Below are 21,185 nucleotides of genomic sequence, written 5' to 3' on the forward strand. Positions count from 1 at the left end.
GCTGGCGGCTGTTTAGGAGGCAAGGGTTTGATTCTGTCTTCTGGGGCCCACACGTGGGCATTGTGGTTGAGGGCTTTAAGACTAGGAGGGGCCTTGAGACAAACCGGAGCTTGACTGGGAGTAGAATGCTGCCCCCAAATTCCCGGAACGCGATGTAATTAACTCCCAAGAGTGTGATGGTGTGGGGCATTTCTGTCCTTCCTCTTTCTGGCTTCGTGTGAGGCAAAACCTTCAAAGCTGACTGAAGTTGTGGTGACAAAGGTCCCCCGTTCCCAAAGCAATCGCTGCCTAGGATTGGTATTGATAATTTCCCCTCTCCACTTTGCAAGTGGGCCACCAGGCCTTGGTGGCCCCATTTTTCTCCCCCAGTTCCAGAGAAGACTCCCCACCAGGAGCTCAGAGGTAAGGCGAAACCTAGCCACCTCTGCCAGTCGGGTAGAGCACTGAAGATGCCCCAGCTTGAGGTCCTCAATAAAAATGATACCCAGAAGTGCCTGGGCTAGGGATGACCAGGGCTCTGCAGGGACAGACCCATGCAGTTAAGGCTCACAGGATACTTAGACCTCAGGCCTGGGCTTTGAGCTCTGCAGAGGCCTTCCCGGAGCCTGTAGGCATTAGCAGAACCCAGTTGGCCTAAGCACATCTTAATTTGCTTCAGGCCCAAGGACGCCCCCAGAACTGGCTGGCACCCCAGATTCTTATCAGACCTCTGCAAGGTTTAAGACGACCTCAAGGCCGAGCAGGCATCAGCAAGCTCAGGTGGCTTCATAGTAGAGCTGAGCATGCTCCAAGGGGCTTTTTTTTTTTTTTCTGGCTCAAGCATCCTCTGGCCTCAAACAGAGGGTTTGAACCAAGTGGGTTAAAGTAATAGTGAGCAGGCTTTCTACCTGTTCTGGAACCTCCACCATAAGCACCTAGGGATCACGCTAAACCTGTTCCCTGCATTATTGGATTTGCAGGTATTCCAGGAAACTCTGTGCAACCATGATATCCTGGCCTGTCCCCTGGAGAACTGGAGGAAGGAGGAGTGTTTCTCAGACTGAGCCCATCTCACCCAGGGCAGGTGAAGATAGGGTGGGAAAACACAGGGTAATGGGCAGGGGAAGGAAGTGGGTGGTCTCCCTTGAGCCTCCACTGGTAGTTCACCTCCCTAGGCTTCAGTATCCCCAGCTGTACCAGAAAAAGATGTCCCATACACAACCAAGGCCTAAAAGCTCACAGGGAGGCTCTCCTCCTCTCTCCACCCTCCCCACCCACTATGGCCTGGCCCAGCCTGGTCTCCTGCCAGGAACAGCTCCTATTGTTTGACTGGAAAAGCTGCTTCCTCAGCAGAAGGGGCCGAGGGGGGGGGGGGGGGGGCTTTCCCAGGGACACCCTGTCCTCAGCCTTGCCAGTCATCAGTTGTGACCAAATGCCTGCCTGGCCTCTCAGTAGCAGTAGGATCACTAGAAAACTGGTCAGGAGAGGGAGATGAGTGAAGGGATCTAGGTGCCAGTGTGGCTCTTCATGTCGGAAGGCAAGGTTCCTTTCCCACTCGGCTCCAGTTCCCTACCTCTCAGGCACACCACACAACCAAGCCTGCCTGCCACAAGGTAAGTGCTCAGTAAACATAAGGCAGCATTTTATCAAGGACCCAGACTTCTCCCCTCACCTGTATGCCTCTTGACAGAGGCCTGGGCTGAGCATGAGGACATTCATGGTTCCTCACCCCTGGTGCCAGCTTCCAATCTCCAATGAGCACTCAGAAGCTAATCAGGACCTGAAGTGGCATCTGGCTAGGCCTTGGAGGGGAAAGAGCTTGAAGCCACCTCTGCAGGAAGCCCTTACCCTTCAATGATTATTAATAGGGACCTAAGTCCAGGAAATCATAACCCTGCTCTGATCCAGTGGTGGGCTCCAAGCCCTGGTGTCCCTCATCCATGGCAGAGGAAAGGGATGGGGTCAGGGAAGATGGGGCCAGTAAGAGGGGCTGGTCCTGGACTTGGCAATTCCTCTGCCAAAGGTACTTCTCAAAGAAGATAGTTTTGGGTTAAGAGATGTGGAGAAGAGATGCTAAGCACCAGGGTGTCACCCCTTCCCAGTCCCTAGCTACACACCAACTCTCTACACAAGCCTGTTTATTTCTGTACAAAACCACATTTCTATTTTACACAAAGGGCACCCCACCCTCTCTCCTCATGCCAGCACCCTAATCCTGGGAGCATCCAGGAAGGGTGCTGAATGAGGCCCCACCCACTTGGCCCTGGCTTCTGTCTGCCCTGGCTGGGCCAGCCCGAGCTCCACTCTAGAGAAAATAAATAAGGAGGCTCAGGCAGAATCTGTGCTAGTCCAGCCAGACTCTCCCAGCCCAGTGGCCAAGCAGTGGGGCCCTTGGGTGAGCAGGACCTGGAGCATCAGTCTTCAAACCATGTAGGTGTGTGGAGACCCCCACCCTGGAGGCCTGAGCTGCCGGGGTTACAAGTAGGTATCTTCACTCTCCTGGGATATCAGGCTCTCCTGGGAGCAGTGGTGGGCTAAGTCCTGGGGTGCTGAGTCCTGGGGGGCTGGGTCCTGAGAAGCCAGGTCCTTTGAGGGCACCTCCTGTGAGAGACATGCATCTCCTGCAGCGGTCACTACCGCGGCTTGGTTGGGGGACAGGGACTTGTCCAGTTGCCCACTTGCTTTTGTCTGCTTCCGCTGCTCCTTCTGGACCTGCTTGGGAGGCTTGGGCTTGGCTTTGGGACCAGGGAGGGGTGCATCTGGGGGTAGGCGGATGGACGGTGAAGGTTGCAGGGCAGGCCGGGGGCCGGGCTCTGCATCTAGGATGGCCTTGGCACCATGCAGCCTGGGTGGGGAGCGACACTGCAGCTCACCCCGTGTCTCCTGCCAGCGCCGCAGCTGGATGAGATGCTCACGCTCAATCTGGCGCTCTGTCACAGGCAACTCTACCACCTGCAGGGGCAGTGAGGGGCAGGTAAGCACCAAGAAGAAGGACCATCACCAGTTGTTTCAGCCTGGACCCCTGCTCTCCCTTCAGCATCTCCCAGCTCTCACTGATAACAGCTGAACCCAGCAAAGATGAGAATCTGGTCCCAAGCTGTGGTCACAAGTCCCAGAGCTGAGTGCCAGGGACATGAAACCCACTGCCTCTGAGGAAAAAGCTGCTCACAACACACAAGTCAATTTGCCTTTCTTACTGGGCAAGAGAAATAAGGCTCAGGACAACACCCATTCTTGGCCCACATGCCCTGCCCCCCAACTGCCTAGGGCACCCTGGCCTCCTGGGCTAATTCCAGCTATGCCACTTTTTGGTTGGTGACTGGGGGAGTCACTTTATGATCCTGCCTCTGTGAGCCTCCATTTCCTCATACGTAAAATAGGGATAATGGCACAGTCTTCAGCAGCTGTTGGTAAAGCAAGTACAAAAATGGGCTGTTGCTTTCTATTTCTTCCCCACGCAATGGCATCAGCCGTATCCCCTGGCCTCCAGCCATAGAAGCTGGCCACTCATGTATCACTTCACTGTAGCCTGAGAGAGTAGTATCCACAAAGAAAAAAAAAAAGGAAAATAAAGCCCAGGCCATGAATGTGGGACCAGGAAAGAAGAGGTTACAAGTTGCAGCTCCTCTTCATTCCCCGGTAACTTGGATAAGGAAGGTCCTACAAACCAAGGCCTCTCTGTGCCCCACCCAGACAGGAAGGTGAGGTCCATCTGCCCTGTTCAGGGCTGCTTAGCAGTGGGCCCAGCATGGGTAGCCCATCCTTGTGAGCAGAACCCTACCAAATCCTCCTCCCTCCCAGTCGCCACAAGGGGCAGGTGTGGGCCGAACCTCCTGAACCAGGAAGGCTTCCTGCATGATCTTGGGACTGAGGCTCCGCAGTTGCTCGATGGTCTCGTACTGGCCCTGGCAGGCTTTGAGCTTCTCTGGGGAGCCCAGTGCGTGCTTCAGTAGCACCAACCCCACCCGGAAGATGATCTTGACTCCTGCATGGGAAGCAGATGGTGAGTGCAAGGAGGCCTCTACCAGGACTCTGAAATTCCCCCCAGGCCAGCCTGGTTACCCTCACAGAAGAACATGTCCCAGACACGCAGCACAGAGCTCCAGGGCAGGGTGCGGGCAAAGGCGCACATGAACCACTCTGTCATGTAGAGCAGCGGGTCAATCTTCTGACGGCTGAGGTGCTTGTGGGCCACAGGTGACACCTTCTGCAGCAATGAGAAGAGGATCTCGCCGTCCAGCTGGATCGCCTCCTGGGGGGACATCAAGGCCATGGGGCCATGACCAAAGCTGCAGTGAGCAAACTAGACAGCTGGTCCCCCTCATGGAACTTATAGTGAAAAGGGACTAGGAGAGGGGATAACAGTGCTGAGTGCCCTGAACATGGCAGGAACAGGAATGCTACACAAGTACCTGACAGAGGGTTCTCCCTACTCAGGCCAAGGAAAGCTCCACACAAGCTGAAAGCTGAGAAAGGAGGAGTTTTGAGAGGAATGGAGCTTCAGGCAGAGGTTTACTCCTACGCCACAGCAGAGGCAGGAAGAACTTTGTGCTCTGGAGGAATTTCAGTCCTGGCCAAATGGCCCAAGTGGTTGGAGGGAGAGATGTAGGCAAGTGTAGCACCTATGACACCAGGGTCTGGGAGACCAGACTCTAGGACTTCAGCCTGGAATGACTGTAGAAAGAAGAGCCTAGAGGGACCACAGAAGGCATCCAGCTGGGGTCAGGTCCCAGGCCAGCAAAGTACTCACCAATTTCTCACTGTAGTAGCCAGGCAGATACTTCTCACAGATCTGTACCAGACACCAGAAGGCTTGCTATGGGCGAGAAAAACATCAGGCCTTGCTACTGGGGTTGGTCCCTTTGCCCACCCATGTGTCCAGGGCCTGATGGTACCTCAGCAGGCATGTGCATGAGTAGAACAGCAGCAATAGGCGCCTGGGCTTGGCAGTAGCCCTCCTCAGGTCGGTACAGCGTGTAGGCCTTTAGCACACGGAACAGGTCCTGCTGGCTGTGGAGAAGTCAGGCAGGACAGCCATGACAGATTGATTCTACCATCCACTGCCCCACCTGTAACCACTGGACTGGACCTCCTTCAGAATTTGCACTTTCCTGGAAAGGGGCGGTGACCTACTTGTGGTCACCAAGGGGCTGGCCTCCCACTGTAGCATATGGATTCTCACCTGACTAAGAAGGAAAGTAGGAAGAGATTCCCCCATGACAGGTGAGGAAAGGGGAAGGACTGTGACAGGTTGCCAGAGAGGTACAGGGTAAGGTATCAGGCTGGAGGCTGGAGTCCATCACTGGCAGCTCCACTGGCAGCTTTGTCCCAGTCAGTCCCTTCCTGCATACCCTCTTCCTACCCAATCCTCACTATCCCTTTTTTACAACAAAAACCTGTTTGCAGAAGGCCAGAGTGGGCAAGCTCTAGCAGTCTGGGGAATAAATGATGAAAGCTGCCCAGAGGAGATGCTAAGAACTCTATCAAACATAAATCAAAGAAGGGAAATACTGGGCTGGGGATGTGGCTCAAGCGGTAGTGCGCTCGCCTGGCATGAGCGGGGCGCTGAGTTTGATCCTCAGCACCACATAAATATAAAATAAAGATGTTGTGTCTATCGAAAACTCAAAAAAAAAAATATTTTAAAAAATCCTCTCTCTAAAAAAAGAAGGGAAATACTGACAGAATTTGGGATACTGGGATACCTGGCTTCTGGGCCCCCAAGGATACTTCCAATCTCATTGCACCCACTCTGCCCATTGAGGGACAGGCCCTAGAGCCCCTCTTCCAGCCTATAGTCCTGCTCACCCATGACCTCCACGGGACACAAACATCTCATGGAAAGGGAACTGTCTGTGCAGGTCACGCTCAATCACATCAAGCCATTTAGGGTCCCCAGGAGACATGTCCAGCTCCTAGAAACAAAGGCAAAGGCACATATAAGGGGCTAGGGAGAGTGGAGGGGAGCATTCCTGGCAGAATTGGCTGGTCCCAGGAATAATATTTAATGCTCCTTTTTTTGAATTGCATGTCAGTTATAAGGATGAGTATTATTTGTCAAAGCTCACTGAACAGCACACTCAAGATCTGTACATTTTTCCCTATATAAAGTTATGCTTCAATATTTAGAAAAGAAAGAAAAATAAATATGAAGGAAACTAAAAGGGCTGAGCAGGGAAGCTGAGCCAAGTACAAGCTGCAGCATCAGGGAAGGTGCTGGGAAGGAAAGGAGGTTTCAGCAAATATCCTAAGAAGGCACCACCAGGTGACCTCATACAAGTCCCTCTCCCTTTCATGCCCTTAATAGGGGTGTCCAGTATTACACTAAAGAATTTAGGATGCCTGAAACTTGACCATAGAGTAAGGACTGAAAGGAAAGGTGAAAGAGTCCAGAAGGCTGAGGGAGAGGAAGGGGTTGGGGTTTCCACAGTGAAGGAAGGTGTGTTATCCTCTGGAGCCCCACGAACACTCAAGACAGGGCCTGTGTGTGTGCTGTGTATTCCTAGCAAAATTCAGTTTTTCTTTTTTTTTCAGAAGGGGAGAAGATCCCCACAAATTCTCCTGGTGGTTCCCATGAGGTATAGGGACCTAAAAACCCCTAAAATTAGTTCCTAGAATGTGTTCATCTGGTACCTCAGCAGCCCAAGGTACCTACCTAACCACACTCAGGCTGATGAAAAGGTAAAAGAGATAGCTGCAATCACTCTTGGGAGAAGGGGTGTGCTGGGAATCAAAGCCAGGCAGGGGCCACCCACAGAGAAGCCAGAATTTCCATCACTGGGCCTGGGACCTTCTTGAGCCTACACAGTGCTGGTACCATCATGAGGTGAAACCGGAGAAGAAAAACAGGTAAAAAAAGAACAGGAAAGTCCTCCTTGTCCAAGAAAGACACAAGAAATAGCAAGTGCAGGAAAAAATGGAGTAGCCAAGTCCTATAGAATCTGTCCTGACTGTTGAGATGGAACCAGCTATCTAGAGCACTGTGTTAACTGGAGGACCCAGTAATACCACAGCCCCCTCCCTAGACTCCTGCCATGGCTCATGCATGTGAGGCATTGGAGAGAGCTTCCCATTCCTGTCTGCTTCCTTTGGGTCATTTAAAGGAAAAGTCCTTCCTAGCAAACCAAAAATCTGCTAGCAAACCAATCTCTGTGCTCCCAAGTCTACTTCAGGGACCCACTGCTCAGATTCACAGCATCAAGAAGGCCTTTTCTCGGGGTTGGGGTTGTGGCTCAGTGGTAGAGTGCTTGCCTGGCATGTATGAGGCATTGGGTTTGATCCTCAGCACCACACAAAAATAAATAAAGGTTGTGTCCATCTACAACTAAAAAATATTTTTTTTTAAAAAAGGTCTTTTCTCGACTTAAAATCAGCATACTACAGTAATGCATCCATGTCAATTTTTTTATTTGAATTCATTTTATTCTTTTTTATGGGCAGTTTACGCTCCATTTTCTCTTCCTCTCTGCACCAGTTAGCTATTACAACAATAATGCTGCATTAACAAGCCATCCCAAGCTCATCAGTTTAAAACAACAATCATTTCTTCTTATTCACAAACCTGAGTTTGGTCAAACTAAAAGCATTTTATAGCTGTAGGCTACGCTCAACAGGTGTTGGCACCAAGCTGCAAGTCAGTCCAGTCTCGTCTGCATGTCTTCCATGTTTCTGATACCTGTGGGTCCTCACGGGCATGTTATGCTCATGGTGATAGCAGAAGTCAGACTGCACGAGCACATTTCAAATCTCTGTTCATTTCTTGTCTGCCAGTATTGCACTGGATAACTAAAGTCAAACATTCAAACCCAGCATCAAAGTAGCAGAGTCTCCTATATTTCATCCACAAAGGTATGAAAACAAAGCATATATTTGGCAATTATCTAATTGGCTATATTCTCCATAACCAAATCTTCTCCAAATAGTTGGCATCTACTAATTGATAAGTTCAATATTCATTTATAAAATAAGAATAGTAGTAATAATGTTTGCCTCACAGGATTACTTAGGATTGCTTAAAATGAGATGTCATGTCAATTTTTATATCAGCTCAATTCATAATAGCTAAACTATGGAACCAAATTAGGTGTACTTCAATAGATGAATGGATAAAGAAAATGTGGTATATATATATATATATATATATATATTCAATAGACTATTACTCAGCTTTAAAGAAGAATGAAATTATGGCATTTGCCAGTAAATGGATCGAGTTGGAGAATATCATGCTAAGTGAAATAAGCCAATCCCCAAAAGCCAAAGGCTGAATGTTTTCTCTAATATACAGATGCTAATTCACAATAAGGTGGGGCGGGGTGCACCAGAGAAGAATAGCATTACCTTAGATTAGGTAGAGGGAAGTGAAGGGAGGGGAGAGGATATGGGGATAGGAAAGATAGTAGAACGAAACAGACATTATTACTTTATGTATATATGTGACTGCATAACCAATATGATTCTACAATATGTACACTCAGAAAAATGAAAAATTATATCTCATCTATGTATGATATATCAAAGTGCATAAATGCATTTTACTTCTCATGTATAACTAATTAAAACAAATTAAAAATCACCTCAAAAAAAAAAAAAAAAAAAGGCCTTTTCTCAGCAAATCAACTTCCTTGCACAAGCAACCTTGAAAATGTCACAGCAGGTAGCCAGTTCCTCTTTGGACATACCACTCTACACATATGTACAGAACTCTGCTCTACTACACCCACTGAGGACCTGCTGAACTGTGCAACCAGGACGCTGGCCAAGTCCCCATGTTCTTGGTTCTTGGGCCTGTGCTCTGGCAGCCAGACATAGCTATGGACTTGGGGCAGGGCTCTCATCCCTGAGTTCCCCACCCTGCCCAGAAAGTAGCCCCTTGCAATGGAGACGTAGCCACTGGGAAGAAGACTCTGGAGTTGAAAGGCCACTCCAGTGTGGCCTGGTATTGGTGCTCTATGGGAATAGCCAATTTCCTTGATTCACAGTTTCCCCCAGCAGATGTCCCACCAGTACCTCTTTCCCTGGGGCCAAGTGCTGCCAGTTAATAGCTCTCAGCCTTTTCAGGGCAACAACAGAAACTCTGCCCTGCTGTGCTCCTATCCTCCTTTTTCAGAGAGCAGGTCTAGCCAGACAGGAGTGTTCACCAAAGCATGAAGGATGTCAACAAAGAACTAGTGGCTGACAGTTCTGTCTCACTGCCTGTCATTAGTCCCAGTGGCCTGGGAGAAACCCTGATGCCTGGGATGAGGTCTGGCAGGTAAGCTGGGGCAATTCTGGCGAAGCCAACTGCCTCCTCCCAGTTCCCCAGGGGAGTAGGTTGGAGGAACTGCCCAGGTCAGTGAATGGAGGGGTAGTGTACTCTGGCCAGTCACTGAGTTGGGAGCAGCAAGAGAGGGGTAGGGCAGAGGGAGGCATGGATACAGTGGGCACCGTCTTTGGCCACAGAGTCGCCTCTCACTCCTGAAGGGAGTTTAGCATTGCTACCTTCAGGAATGATGACCCCTTCAGGCAGCATGTCTGGTTTGGTTTGGAGGTAGGAGGAAGAGAGGAGGATGAAAGGCCAGGCAGTGTCAAGGGTCTTGTGGTCCTGCTAGGCAAGCCCCATAGAGGCCCAGAGCACAGGCCCCAAACAGGGAAATGCTCTGATTATCCCTCCTGATGACTAAGAACTGGGAGGTAGCACAATAAGTGCCCCAAAACAAACCTGAGTAATTGTGAAGACAAAGAGCTGGAGTTGGGGGTTTGGCAAATCTATCCATCCCATTAAGGTCTATTCAAGGCTACACCCTCAGATGAACAGAGCCTCCAGGAGTCATGGTTTCCCAAGACTGGGCCAAAACAGTCTGCTAGTCCTGTGTTGTCAAGCACAAGACTGGAGGTTCTGTCAGTTGCCCCCATCCCTGGCCCTCGGCTGAGGTCCAGGTTAGCGTATGGGGAATTGCTGCCACGGGAGGACGCCCAGCCCAGAAACATGGAAGGAAGGGTGGGGTGAAGGAAGGAAGGCAAACTCACGTCAAACTTTCCAGGATTCTGCTGCAGTTTCACCTTGCCTCCTGACAGGTATTGCCAAGCACGGCCCCGCAGAGAAGGTGGGATGCCTTTCTGACACCGCAGGCGGATCTGAAAATCAAAAAGATAGCTGTGACCATGCATCCACCCGGCAGCTCCTTGAGCCAGGCTCGTCTTTCAGGGCTTGGTGGGACCCTCACTCAGTATATCAGCAAGCGCAGAAAAGCAGGGTGGGGTAGAGGGGAGGACTTTCCTACTGTTACTATAATGCAGATTCTATAGTGGGAACAGAGGGATTGAAATTAGACATGCTACCACCAGGTGATAGCAGAGTGCACATCTCCTGGTCCAGTGACAAAACAGGCATTCATTCCTGGGCTGGGGATGTGACTCCTGTAGAGCGCTTGCCTAGCATGCAGAGGCTCTGGGATCAATCCCCAGCACTGCAAAACAAAACAAACAAACAAACAAATAAAAAGGTATTCCTGAAGTCTGTCACAGAATTCTGGTTGCCCATAACTACAATCTCCCACAGGGAACTGGTTCCAGAACCCCCATGGACACCAGATTCTTCTGGTATTCAAGTCCTCCATATAAAAAGGAGAATATATAAAGTACCCTATATAAAGGGAGTATATAAACTATGCACATCCTCCCATATACTTTAAATCATCTCTAGATCATTTATAATACCTAGTGCAATGTAAATACTAAGTAAATAGTATATTGTATTGTTCAGGAAATAAAGTCTACATATTCAGTAGATATAACCATTTAACCCTAACCATATTTTCCATTTGTGGTTGGCTGAATCTACTGGTGTGAACCTACAAATACTAAGGGCTTACTGTACTTCTGAATCAAAATGGAACCATACAAGTTGAGTTATCCCATAGCTTGTCACCAGAGAGGGATCTGCACCACAGTTGCACCACAAGGCACAGTTGCAGCCATAGGAAAGGCTGCTCACAAGATGAACCAGAATACACCCAAAGGTGTGGTCCAAACACTTTCATGGAGGGTGTTGGTTTAAGCAGCTGTACAGCAGGACACAGACAGCCTGGAGAACTCTCAGCAGAACTCAAAAGGAAGGCTCTCTCAATGTTTTGGTCAGGAATTCCCTCTCTTCTCTCCTTGACCCTGAGCTCCGGAGAGGACCTTGACAGTGACAAGGAGAGAGGCAGCTGGCTGGGAGTAAATTCTGATTGCAGCCCTTACTATGAGATGTTGGCATGAGACTGGGTACACCCTCAGCCCCATACACTAAGCAGTCTGGCCTGAGATAAAGGAGCTGAGTACACAGGGCATGAGAGTAGCTGATGTAGGTCTGAGTCTTGTACTGGCCTTGGGCCAATCATTTCTTACCAACTTTAAGATCTGAATGATGTCACCTACCACTTCAGACTTGCTGAAAGGATTCCACTAGAAGGGGGCAAATGTGCTCAGTGTGGGGCTTGACGCACAATCTGTGTTCAATAAGTAATGGCTTCTTCTCGACCCTACATCACAGAAGGATATTTAACACAGAAGCTCTGGGGCCTTAGCTCACACCTAACTTTCCCTCACCTGGAAAACCCCTCAAACAGTCCCACTAGAAACTCTCAGAAGAGGGAGAACATAAGACCTGGCCTTCCTGATGATCAGCACAAACAAGAGAAAACTTTCCAAGGGTCAAAGAAAGTCAAGAACCAGGAAGGAGACAGGCTGCAGGCAGTGAGGAATAGGAATCAGACTGCTCATAAGAGCCAAGACTGAGCTGCTGGAATTGCCTGGAAAAGGGAGAGAGGAAGGGAGTGGAGGGGAACTGCCCCTGACTGGGAAGTTTCCTGCTGCTGTGGGACAAGGGTCACCTTAAGGAAGTCACTTTGGCCAGGCTTTGGCAACTGACTGGCTGTTGTTCAGTCCAGAGTCACAGATCCCTCAAGCTTCCACACAAATTGATTAAGCCCAGCCTGAGGCAAGCAGCTCCATCATCACAGATCCCTGTTACATGTGCCCTACTCCAAGGGAGCTTTGGAGTATTTTCAGTCCACTGAGGTTCCCCAAGAGGCTCTGCTTTTAGACAGGCCCAGGGTAGGGAGCTAAGGCTGGAAAACCAAGAGTGCAACCTAGGATAAAGGAGATGGTGTTCAGGACTTTTCCATCTAGCCTCTTACTCTCCTCAGCACAAAGATAAGGAAATGGTCATCCACTCTGTCTGCCTGCCTCAGGGAGGATGGTAGGGATGTGTTAGGAACAAGTACAAGAAAGTGTTCCCAAAAAGCATAAGGATTACCAGTCTTTTAGGCAACACCTTGAGATAGAGGGGCTCTGATGACAGCTGAGCAAGGCCACACCCTTGCCTGCTAAATTCTAGGAGGGCAGGGCCACTGCTTAAGCAAACCCAAGTCAGGGACCCATGGGGAAAGACTGTATTCTAGCAATAGCCCTTTCTGTCTAGATTTCTGTCCTGGACACAGTTGAGGGTGCTGAGGGAAGCCACCCTCCTCTCCTGGCAGGAGTCATTTAGGAGGAGTGTTGGATCTGAGCACACTTCCCAGAAAAGGTATAGTCTTTTCCTTGCTGTGACTTCTTGACCAAAGGAGACCACAGCCTCCACAGCCAGGCAGAAAGAGCTCCTGGGGCTTGTCTAGGGTAACCACAGCCAAAGAGGAAAGATGGGTACTCTGTAGTGGTCCTGGTCTGAAGCAGAGCAGTGGGTTATGGCCTCCAGGTATGGTGGGTTAAAGCAGGCCTGCGGAATCTTCTGCTGGGCATGAGCAGCCCTGGGGCTCTAAACACAGTGCCAGGGAAGCAAAGAGCAAAAGGAAGACTGCTGAATGGTCCTGCTGAGAAAACTCCCTAAGGGTTCCCTCAGGACTTCCTGTTTGCAAAGGAGGCCAGGGAGAGAAAGCCAGAGCCATGATTCCTGCAGGCAGTGAGGAAGAGGAGTCATGCTGCTCACAAGAGCAGTCTGTTACCACAACAGACAGCTGGAGAACAAGCTATAGCTCAGGGAAAGGCCTGAGGAAGGATGAGGAAGGAAAACATATCATAAAGTCAGGCAGGAAACAGTTGAGGAAATATAAATATCTTAATAGCTAGGCAAAAAGGTGCATGTCTGTAATCCCAACTATTTAGGGGCCTGAGGCAGAAGGATCACAAGTTTAAGGGCCGGGGTTGACAATTTAGTAAGACCCTGTCTCAAAAATAAGGTTGGGAATGGAGCCCAGAGGTAGAACACGCATGAGGTCTCGGGTTCAATCTCCAGTATTGGGAAAAAAAAATTTTTTTTTAGAGAAACTGACATTTGAAAGATGTTCTTATAAGTCAAAAATGAGTGCCCCATGTAGATTAGCAGTAAAGAACCCAGGTCCACACAGCCTCTCAAACCACAGTTCAGGGCTTTATAGTCTTATGAAGCACCACCTTATAGGACCCTCGCAACAAAATTCTCTCTCTCACTTGACCAGGGAAACTGAGGCTCAAAGAGTGAAGGGACTTACCCAAAGTTATACAACTAGGCATGGGCATGAAAAGTGGAAAGGCATGAGACTGGGCCCAAGCCTATCCCTGACTTAGTCCTGAGCTTTCCACTAGTCCACTGAGCCAGTGATACTAGATCAGTGTGTCAGCAGACAACACAGGGATCACTGTGGACTGGCAACTTGTAAGTAGAGAAACTGTAGCCATAAGTGTCTCAGCAGGTCTCCTTTAGGCCAGGGAATAACTAGGTCCTGCTGAGGACACTGACACACACAGACTTCAGAGTGGAATGCAAGTGTATTCCCACAGAGTGAGAGAGAGTGCCTAAGGATAGCCTGACTAGAAAAAGACTCCTAGTAGTTTTCATTTTTATAAGATTTTGTAAATTTTGAGTACTTTCTTTTTGCTTTGTCCAGGAGACAAAAGGGAAATCATCAAGTTGACGTAAAGTGTGAAGAAGCCTTTCCTGTAGTGGTTAAGATGGCAGGTGCTAAAGTTATACTTCCTGGTTCAAATCTGGATTCTGTAGGTCATCCATCAGTGCAGATCCTGCCACGATTACCAACCTGATGGGGTAGTGAAAGGATTTGTAGGGTCAAGTGCTCAGCACTTTGCCAACAATCCCTACAAGTTAGCTGTTATTAGGATTATAAATTCTGATTTGCTAAGCATGTTAGGCCTTTTCACTGCACTTAGAGCAAAGCTGTCCATAAGTGCTATTGGCTACAAGCAACTTTGAAGTTTAACTCCAGGACAAAGTTCTTTGATTCTGAAATCATCTACCAGGGCCCAGCCTTCCCTCTGTTTGCCAGCCAGCTTATGTTCCCTGTTTGGCTGATGGAAGAAGGCAGCCTGATAGTTGGAGAGCCCCTGCTTTCCTAAGCTGATGATATTCCTCCCTTTTCCTCCTTTTCCTCCTCAGACTACCAATTCCCAGCCCAAAGCCCGAGGTCAGGCCCCTCACCTTTTTGTGCTTCTTGGCCATCCATTTGTCCCAGTTGTTGAGCATGTCCAGCCACTTAGACTCCCTCTGCCTCAGCACCTCCAGGGGGACTTCCTCCAGTCTGTGGAGCAGAGGGCAGCACCCATCAGATGTGCCAAGAGAAGCAAAGGCCCTGGCTTCAGCCCCAGACACCAGCCTGGCCAGACCTGAATCCTCCCTGGCCTTCATTCCTGAACTTCCCTTCAGGACCGTGAACTCATGAATGCTCTATTGCACAGGAGAGGGAATGGTGCCCCGCTCTGTGAAAGGCAGAGGCCAGAGAGAAACCAGGTTCAAATGCCTACTCCCTAAATGTATCAAAGGGCCAGGGGTCACCAAGCCTCTCTGAGGCAGAGGCTAAATATGTACATCTGTATATCAAAGCCAAGCATTCCTGTCTTGGGCCTGCCTCAGTAAATATAAATAAGGCTCTTCAGAAGGCCTGTGTGCTAGGAGCAGAGTTGGACACAAAAACTAGTCAAACAAGTACAGAAATATGCTTACCTCTTCACCTGAACCAGTTACTCAGAGTTTCCCCACTTACACCCTTGCCTCTTATCCTTTACTCATACTACTAATCCCTTGGCAGGAATGCTCTCCAAGTTGTCTCTCCTATTAAAATCTTCATATTATACTTCAAAGCCCTTTCAAACAACATCATTTATATTTGCACAACACGTATCAACTGAGCAGCTATCACAACTGTGTCAGCACTGACCTAGGACCAGGGCCTTGGGTAGGCTAAGAAGATGTGTGCCCATGACTAGAACAAACTCTTGACCTCTGTGGAGACACTCTAGTGAGCACTGAGATCCACCCAGGCAGGTAGAACAGCACCAAAGCAGATGAAGGTAAGCTGGGTGGAAATCCCTGGCTTAGCCAGAGGTGCATCAACTGAGTTGGCTTCCTCCAAGGAGTGAGTCCTAGGAACTCAAGAGTTCACAGAAGCCAGGCAAGGTGGCACACACATATAATCCCAGCGGCTCTGGAGGCTGAAATAGGAGAATCATGAGTTCAAAGCCAGTCTCAGCAAAAGTGAGGCACTAAGTAACTCAGTGAGATCCTGTCTCTAAATAAAATACAATAGGACTGGGATGTGGCTCAGTAATTGAGTGCCCCTGAATTGAGTAATTCGATCCCCAGTACTCACCCCCCCCACAAAAAAAAGAGTTTACACAACTCTGAGGGACAAAGAAAAGGAAACTAATATCTGTAGTCTATGTATTCTACATATATTTCCTATCTAGCCTTGAGACTAATAGTTGGAAAGCAAACAAAGAACACAAAATATATGTATGCATCTCTTACTCACACATACACACTGTTTTCTTATTTTTTTTTAAGTAGTGGATTACAGATATTTTACATTTCTTTGTTGTACTTTTAAAACATTTTTCAATTAAGAAAGTACTTGACTATGTTAAGAAAATGAAATATTAATGAGATAAGAAACAGAGGCTCAAAGAGGTAAGATACCCAGGAAGGTAACTTACTCAAACCCAAACAGCAAACCAGTGGGAAAAGTGGGACTCATTTCTAAGACAGACTCATTTCGAAGACAGATCCTAGCCCAGAGATGGCTGGCACTCAGTTTTGCCTGACTATTCAGAAATGGGCACAGGGTAGGAGGCACTCAAAGGAGATTAGCTCTCAGGAACAGGATGTGGTGGGGCTAGGGCCTGGCCCAGGCTTAGAGTCTCTGCTTCTCTCTCTACCGGAAGGAAATGTGCTGCTGTGACTTTTACTGGTTGGAAGAGCAGAGGGAGGGGCCCTGGCAGAGCCGAGGCCTCTGGGACACAAAAGGGCAAGTCCTCCTCTTCAGTGCACTTCATCTGAGGAACTGCTGGAGCCTGAGAGCAGTCTTGGAGCTGAACAACTGAGGGACTATAGCCTAGGACAAACAGGGACCCTGGATACAATGACACAGCTTGAAATGCTGCCCTGCTCACTACCTAGAGATAGAAATAGGTCACAAGGACATTCTTCCTTTCCTTTCCTTTCTTAAATCTTTTGGTCAGGTACTTTACAAAAGGACATCCCATCTTCAGCAACCCCCAAACCCCAGAGAGCAGAAACCAAAGGCCTACATACCCCAGGCCACGGTGACTTCCACCACCCATAATGCACTTGCTTATGCAATAAGTCAGGAGATAAGCCAGCAAGTTAACTGAAGAAGCACTCACAAAGTCAACAGGAAGTTCTGGCCATTATGGATATAGATAACATCAGATCCAGAATCCCTGTTGCACAGATGAGGAAACTGAGGCTCAGAGAGGGCAAGACTTTTATCCTAGAGTATCAGTTTCAAAGAATTCCCATATGATTAAATATATACCCATTTGATACCTTATTCCTGGAGTCTGACTTTGGTGGCAAAAATCTTATTGCAAGGCCTCCAAGATATCCATTCTCTCAACTATAGATACACAGAGAAACATACTAAGAGTTCTTTTAACTGATGTCAGATAATAGCTCTGACAGTTTCAAAGCCTCAATTTCAAACCTCAAACCGGAATTTCAAAAGGGTACAAAACAAATGACCATATTTCCTGGATTCTAAGATACCTCTGATTTTAAGATACATGATTTAGCTGATCATTTGTTAAGACCTTCTCAGAGATAAACAATAAAAACTTCCACTGCTTTAAATATACACGTCAGCTGCGCAAAGTGACACACACCTATAATCCCAGAGATTTGAGAGGCTAAGGCAGAGAATGATAAGTTTGAGGTCAGCCTCAACAACTTAGCAAGACCCTGGAAAGTGGTAAAGTGCCTTGGGTTCAATCCCCAGTACCAAAACAAATAAACATATCAATCAAAAGATATTTTAATTTTTTCTTTTTTTGGCAGGGAGGCGGGTACTAAGGATTGAACACAGTGACACTTAACTACTGAACCACACTTTCAGCTCTTTTTATTTTTCTAAATTTTGAGACAAGGTCTCCCTAAATTGCTTAGGGCCTCAGTAAGTTGCTAAGGCTGGCTTTTAACTTGCAATCCTCCTGCCTCAGCCTCCTGAGCTGCTGGAATTACAGGCGTGCACAACCATGCCCAGCCATGCCTGGTGATGTTTTAATTTTTAAAACCTTAAATTTGAGGAAATATGGTCATTTAAATGGCCTCTACAACAGAGGAGTTTAATCTACCTAGGAATCGTGAGAAGGAAGACACTTGAGGTCTGGGTGTATTCAGCACTCAGCACACTCTCTTTTTGTGTCCGTGTGTGGTACTAAGAATGTAATCCAGAGGCACTTTACCATTGGCTATATCTCCAGCTCTTTTTATTTTGTTTTTGAGACAGAGTTTAAAAGTTGCCAGATTGGCCTTAAACTTGTGATCCTTCTGTTTCAGCCTTCTTAGTTGCTGGGATTATAAGCATGTGCCACCACACCTGGCCACTCAGCACACTCTCTAATGGCAGGCAGATGTCTCTTTCTGTACAGGATATGCTCCTGAGTAGTTGCAGACTATCCATTAAAAAAAAAAAAAAAAACCTGAAGGTTCACATATCCTTTTATCAAATAAGTCAGGATTCCAGAAAGCACCTGGTACAACTGCTGTCTGATACAGGAATACTTTTTACACAATCGAGTCTCCTCCTTACTCTGAGCCTCATTTTCCCTATGTGCTTAGACAGGCTGCATTATGAATTGACTTTCAAAGAATGCCCAGAAAGGGGCTGTGAGGAGAACCTAGAGTCAATTGGGTGGGATTGGGGGTGGGGGGGATCCCTGCAAAAAGCTTAATGGTGTAAAGGCCCTGAGGTGGCATCCTCCTGACAGCAGACAGAGGGCATGAGCCAATTTCTGGTGAGAGAAAAGTTGACTTCATATTAAGAAACCAAGTGGTTAAGATGTACATAAAAATAAAACAAAAAATGGAAACAAAAAAGAAAGAAACCAAGTGGTCCATGGGGTATGCCTCAGATCAGGACCTCACTCACCCTCCTGCAAACCCCTCTTGGTGGCCTGAGGAAGTTTCTGCAACCAAAGAGCCTACTGAAACAGTCTCTTGGGCCCAGCCTCTACTGGAATTCTGGCAGGGATAGGGCCTTATTATCTCCAGAGGAAGCCACCCAATTGTTGAACAGTTTCTACACTAAAACTTTCTCCCCCGTGTTATGACAAAATTGTGCTGGTATTTTCTACCTACAATCTCAACATCCCCTCCTGAGGCCACACAATGCTTATCTCTTGTCACCTACTCATTCCTTTCTTCTTCGTCCCTCTCCAAGTTACAGTACTTCTTCAGGGGCCAATGTACCATTAAAAAACCCAATTACAACAAACATCAGCAATAGTAGTTACCATTCATACACCATTTACTACTTACTAATTTCTTTCTCAATGCTTTATGTACATTTATCACATGTACATTTCATATTAACCCTTAGCTTAATATTCTCCCCATTTCACAGTAGAATCCAAGACTTAGTAAGGTCAAAGTGCCTTGCTGAAGACCATGTAGCTGTAAGGGGAAGAGCTGGAACCAAACCCAGGCCTCTCTGACTCCACAGTCTATGCTTTTGACCCTTGTTATGCTCTTCCACCCCTACAAGCCAAACCCCCAGCCCCTACACAGCCAGCACACCTGCCAGCCCAGATGTCATTAACTGCCCTCCAATCTGGAGACCTTTATCCTGGCTTAGAACACCATTTCTCGTACTTTTTAAACTGAAATACATTTCATACTGAGTGTATACACACATATATAACTTAAATATGTTTCATGAAACAAGTTGCCTTTACATGTACCAATGCACACTGATATTTTCAGTTCAATTTTATATTATTCTTTTCTGCTTTTACTTCTTTTTTCTTCTTTTATTAAATGCTGGTCACAATTCTGTAAAACTGACTTTAGCACCAGTTCATGAATAAATTAAAACATGAAGTCTGAAATGAACAGTTCATTATAATTTGCCCATTGCTCAGCATTGCCTCTCCCCAACTGGGTCTTGAACTTCTTCAATAACTCCCACCACACCCCTCACAGGTGTTCAACAGATGCCTAAGTGGTTTTCTCCATGACATCATTACTTCCACCTGTACTGCATTCAGGTCCACAAACCATTTCTGCATACAGCAATTTTATTTATCCCTCTAATGCCATGTAAAGAGAAGTCCTCACAGACCATTTCTGTTTGGCCAATGAGAGACTTGACTCAATCAGAGAGGTTGTATGACTTGGGCAAAGTCACAAAGCTAATAAATGAAAGAACAAGATCTTCTCCTCTGCCACAGTGACTTGTGTGTTGCCTCTAATTCCCCTGGGAAGGCTATGAGGCAATTAGGCCCTCTCCAGATGCTGCTGTGTGACTGGATCTGGCTCCCTACTCCTTGAGACAGTTTAACCCCCTCCTTCAGTTCTGACTGCCCCAGTGAGTGGTCTGTCCATGTCTAGCAATGCTCAGTGAGGCCAATATGCCAGATGGCATTTTACAAGCCCAACCTCAGAGAAGGTAAGCCTGGGCAATCTGCCATTTGTCAGCAGCCCTGTCTCCTGAGTAGAAAAGGCTCAGTCAGAGAAGACAAAGGTGGCAGCTGACTACAGATCCCATCAGGCTCCCAGACTGAGCTAGGCTTAGCCATGCTGTGCCATACAACAGCCCAAGGTGTCATAACACTTCACAGACCTCATTCTCTGCAGGCTTCCAAGTCCCTAGCCTTCTCCCAAAACCCAGAGGCTGAAGGCTTCCAAAACCTCAGAAGCACAAGACTCATTCCCAAAACTGGGGCTTTTTCTTCATTTGTACTTCTAGACATCATTTCTCAACCTCCGGCTTGGCAGACTCAGTAGAAGTGGTACCCATGCCCAGGACCCCTCTATCCTAGGATGAAAGGTAAACCCAAGGAACTAATCTAAACCCCTTCTCCAAACCTCACTCCTGGCCAGGCATGGTAGCACAGAACTATAATCCCAGCAACTCAGGAGGCTGAGGCAGGAGGACGGGACGATCGCAAGTTTGAGGTCAGCCTCAGCATCTTAGTGAGATGTAGTGAGACTCTATCTCAAAATTAAAAAATAAAAAGAGCTGGGGATGTGTATCTGTGGTAAAACATCCCTGGGTTCAATCCTCAGTATTTAAAAAAAAAAAAAAAAGGAAAGAAGAAAAAGAAACAAACTTCATTTTACTCCCTGAGTCTGCCCAAAAGAAGAGAAACACAGTCCAAGCAGAAACCCTGAGGTCACAGACCACAGTTGATCTTATCATCTCATTTATCAAGAAGACAAAGTGGGACATGAAGGAGAATAAACAGAGCAGGGACTTTAAAGTCAACCGACAGAGGTACCTATTCCAGTTCTTCCATCTACTAACAGGAGACTACAGACAAACACTTGACCTCCTAAGCCTCATCTTTAATGGGACCATAATGCACTCCACATATTCATAAAACTTCAGTGAGAAATAAATGTATTATTGGTCCCGCCTACTGGGTGGCCAGTAAGTGGTAGCTATTAGGCAACTGATGCAGTTTAGCTAGAACTTTCACATCCCTTTTCTAATCTGACTGGTCCCCATACACAGGTCTTGGAGGTAGACAGGGCAGGGTTATCCCCACTTTACCTAGGAAGCAATTGAGGCTCCAAAAGATTGTGTAATTTACATACAAACTATAATTCCTGTCTTCTCAGGGTGGGAGGGAAAGGGAGAAGGCAGGGGATTAGCAAGGATGATGGAATGTGATAGACATCATTATCCAAAGTACATGTATGAAGACACAAATTGAATGTCAACATACTTTATATA

The 21,185-nt window shown here is 47.5% G+C and overlaps 1 protein-coding gene across 2 annotated transcripts in view; it reads right to left on the reverse strand.

Annotated features, from left to right (window-relative positions):
- Positions 1 to 2,100: 2,100 nt before the first annotated feature.
- Tbc1d10a (TBC1 domain family member 10A) overlaps positions 2,101 to 21,185 on the reverse strand; it is a 32,722-nt gene continuing 13,637 nt past the window's right edge. Inside the window, exons 1-9 of one of the 2 annotated variants that reach the window (XM_027953407.2) lie at positions 16,778 to 16,828; positions 14,414 to 14,513; positions 9,988 to 10,095; positions 5,788 to 5,894; positions 4,875 to 4,989; positions 4,730 to 4,795; positions 4,042 to 4,231; positions 3,810 to 3,964; positions 2,101 to 2,931 (exon numbers count right to left, since the gene is read on the reverse strand). In XM_027953407.2, the coding sequence (XP_027809208.1) occupies positions 2,455 to 2,931; positions 3,810 to 3,964; positions 4,042 to 4,231; positions 4,730 to 4,795; positions 4,875 to 4,989; positions 5,788 to 5,894; positions 9,988 to 10,095; positions 14,414 to 14,458 (1,263 nt within the window). In that variant the 5' untranslated portion in view covers positions 14,459 to 14,513; positions 16,778 to 16,828 and the 3' untranslated portion in view covers positions 2,101 to 2,454. Of the gene's footprint in view, positions 2,932 to 3,809; positions 3,965 to 4,041; positions 4,232 to 4,729; positions 4,796 to 4,874; positions 4,990 to 5,787; positions 5,895 to 9,987; positions 10,096 to 14,413; positions 14,514 to 16,777; positions 16,829 to 21,185 lie in introns of those variants that run through there. The other variant, XM_027953405.2, reaches the window with a different exon arrangement.

This window comes from Marmota flaviventris, chromosome 1 (genome assembly GCF_047511675.1).
Source record: "Marmota flaviventris isolate mMarFla1 chromosome 1, mMarFla1.hap1, whole genome shotgun sequence".
In the NCBI taxonomy this organism is placed as follows: Eukaryota; Metazoa; Chordata; class Mammalia; order Rodentia; family Sciuridae; genus Marmota; species Marmota flaviventris.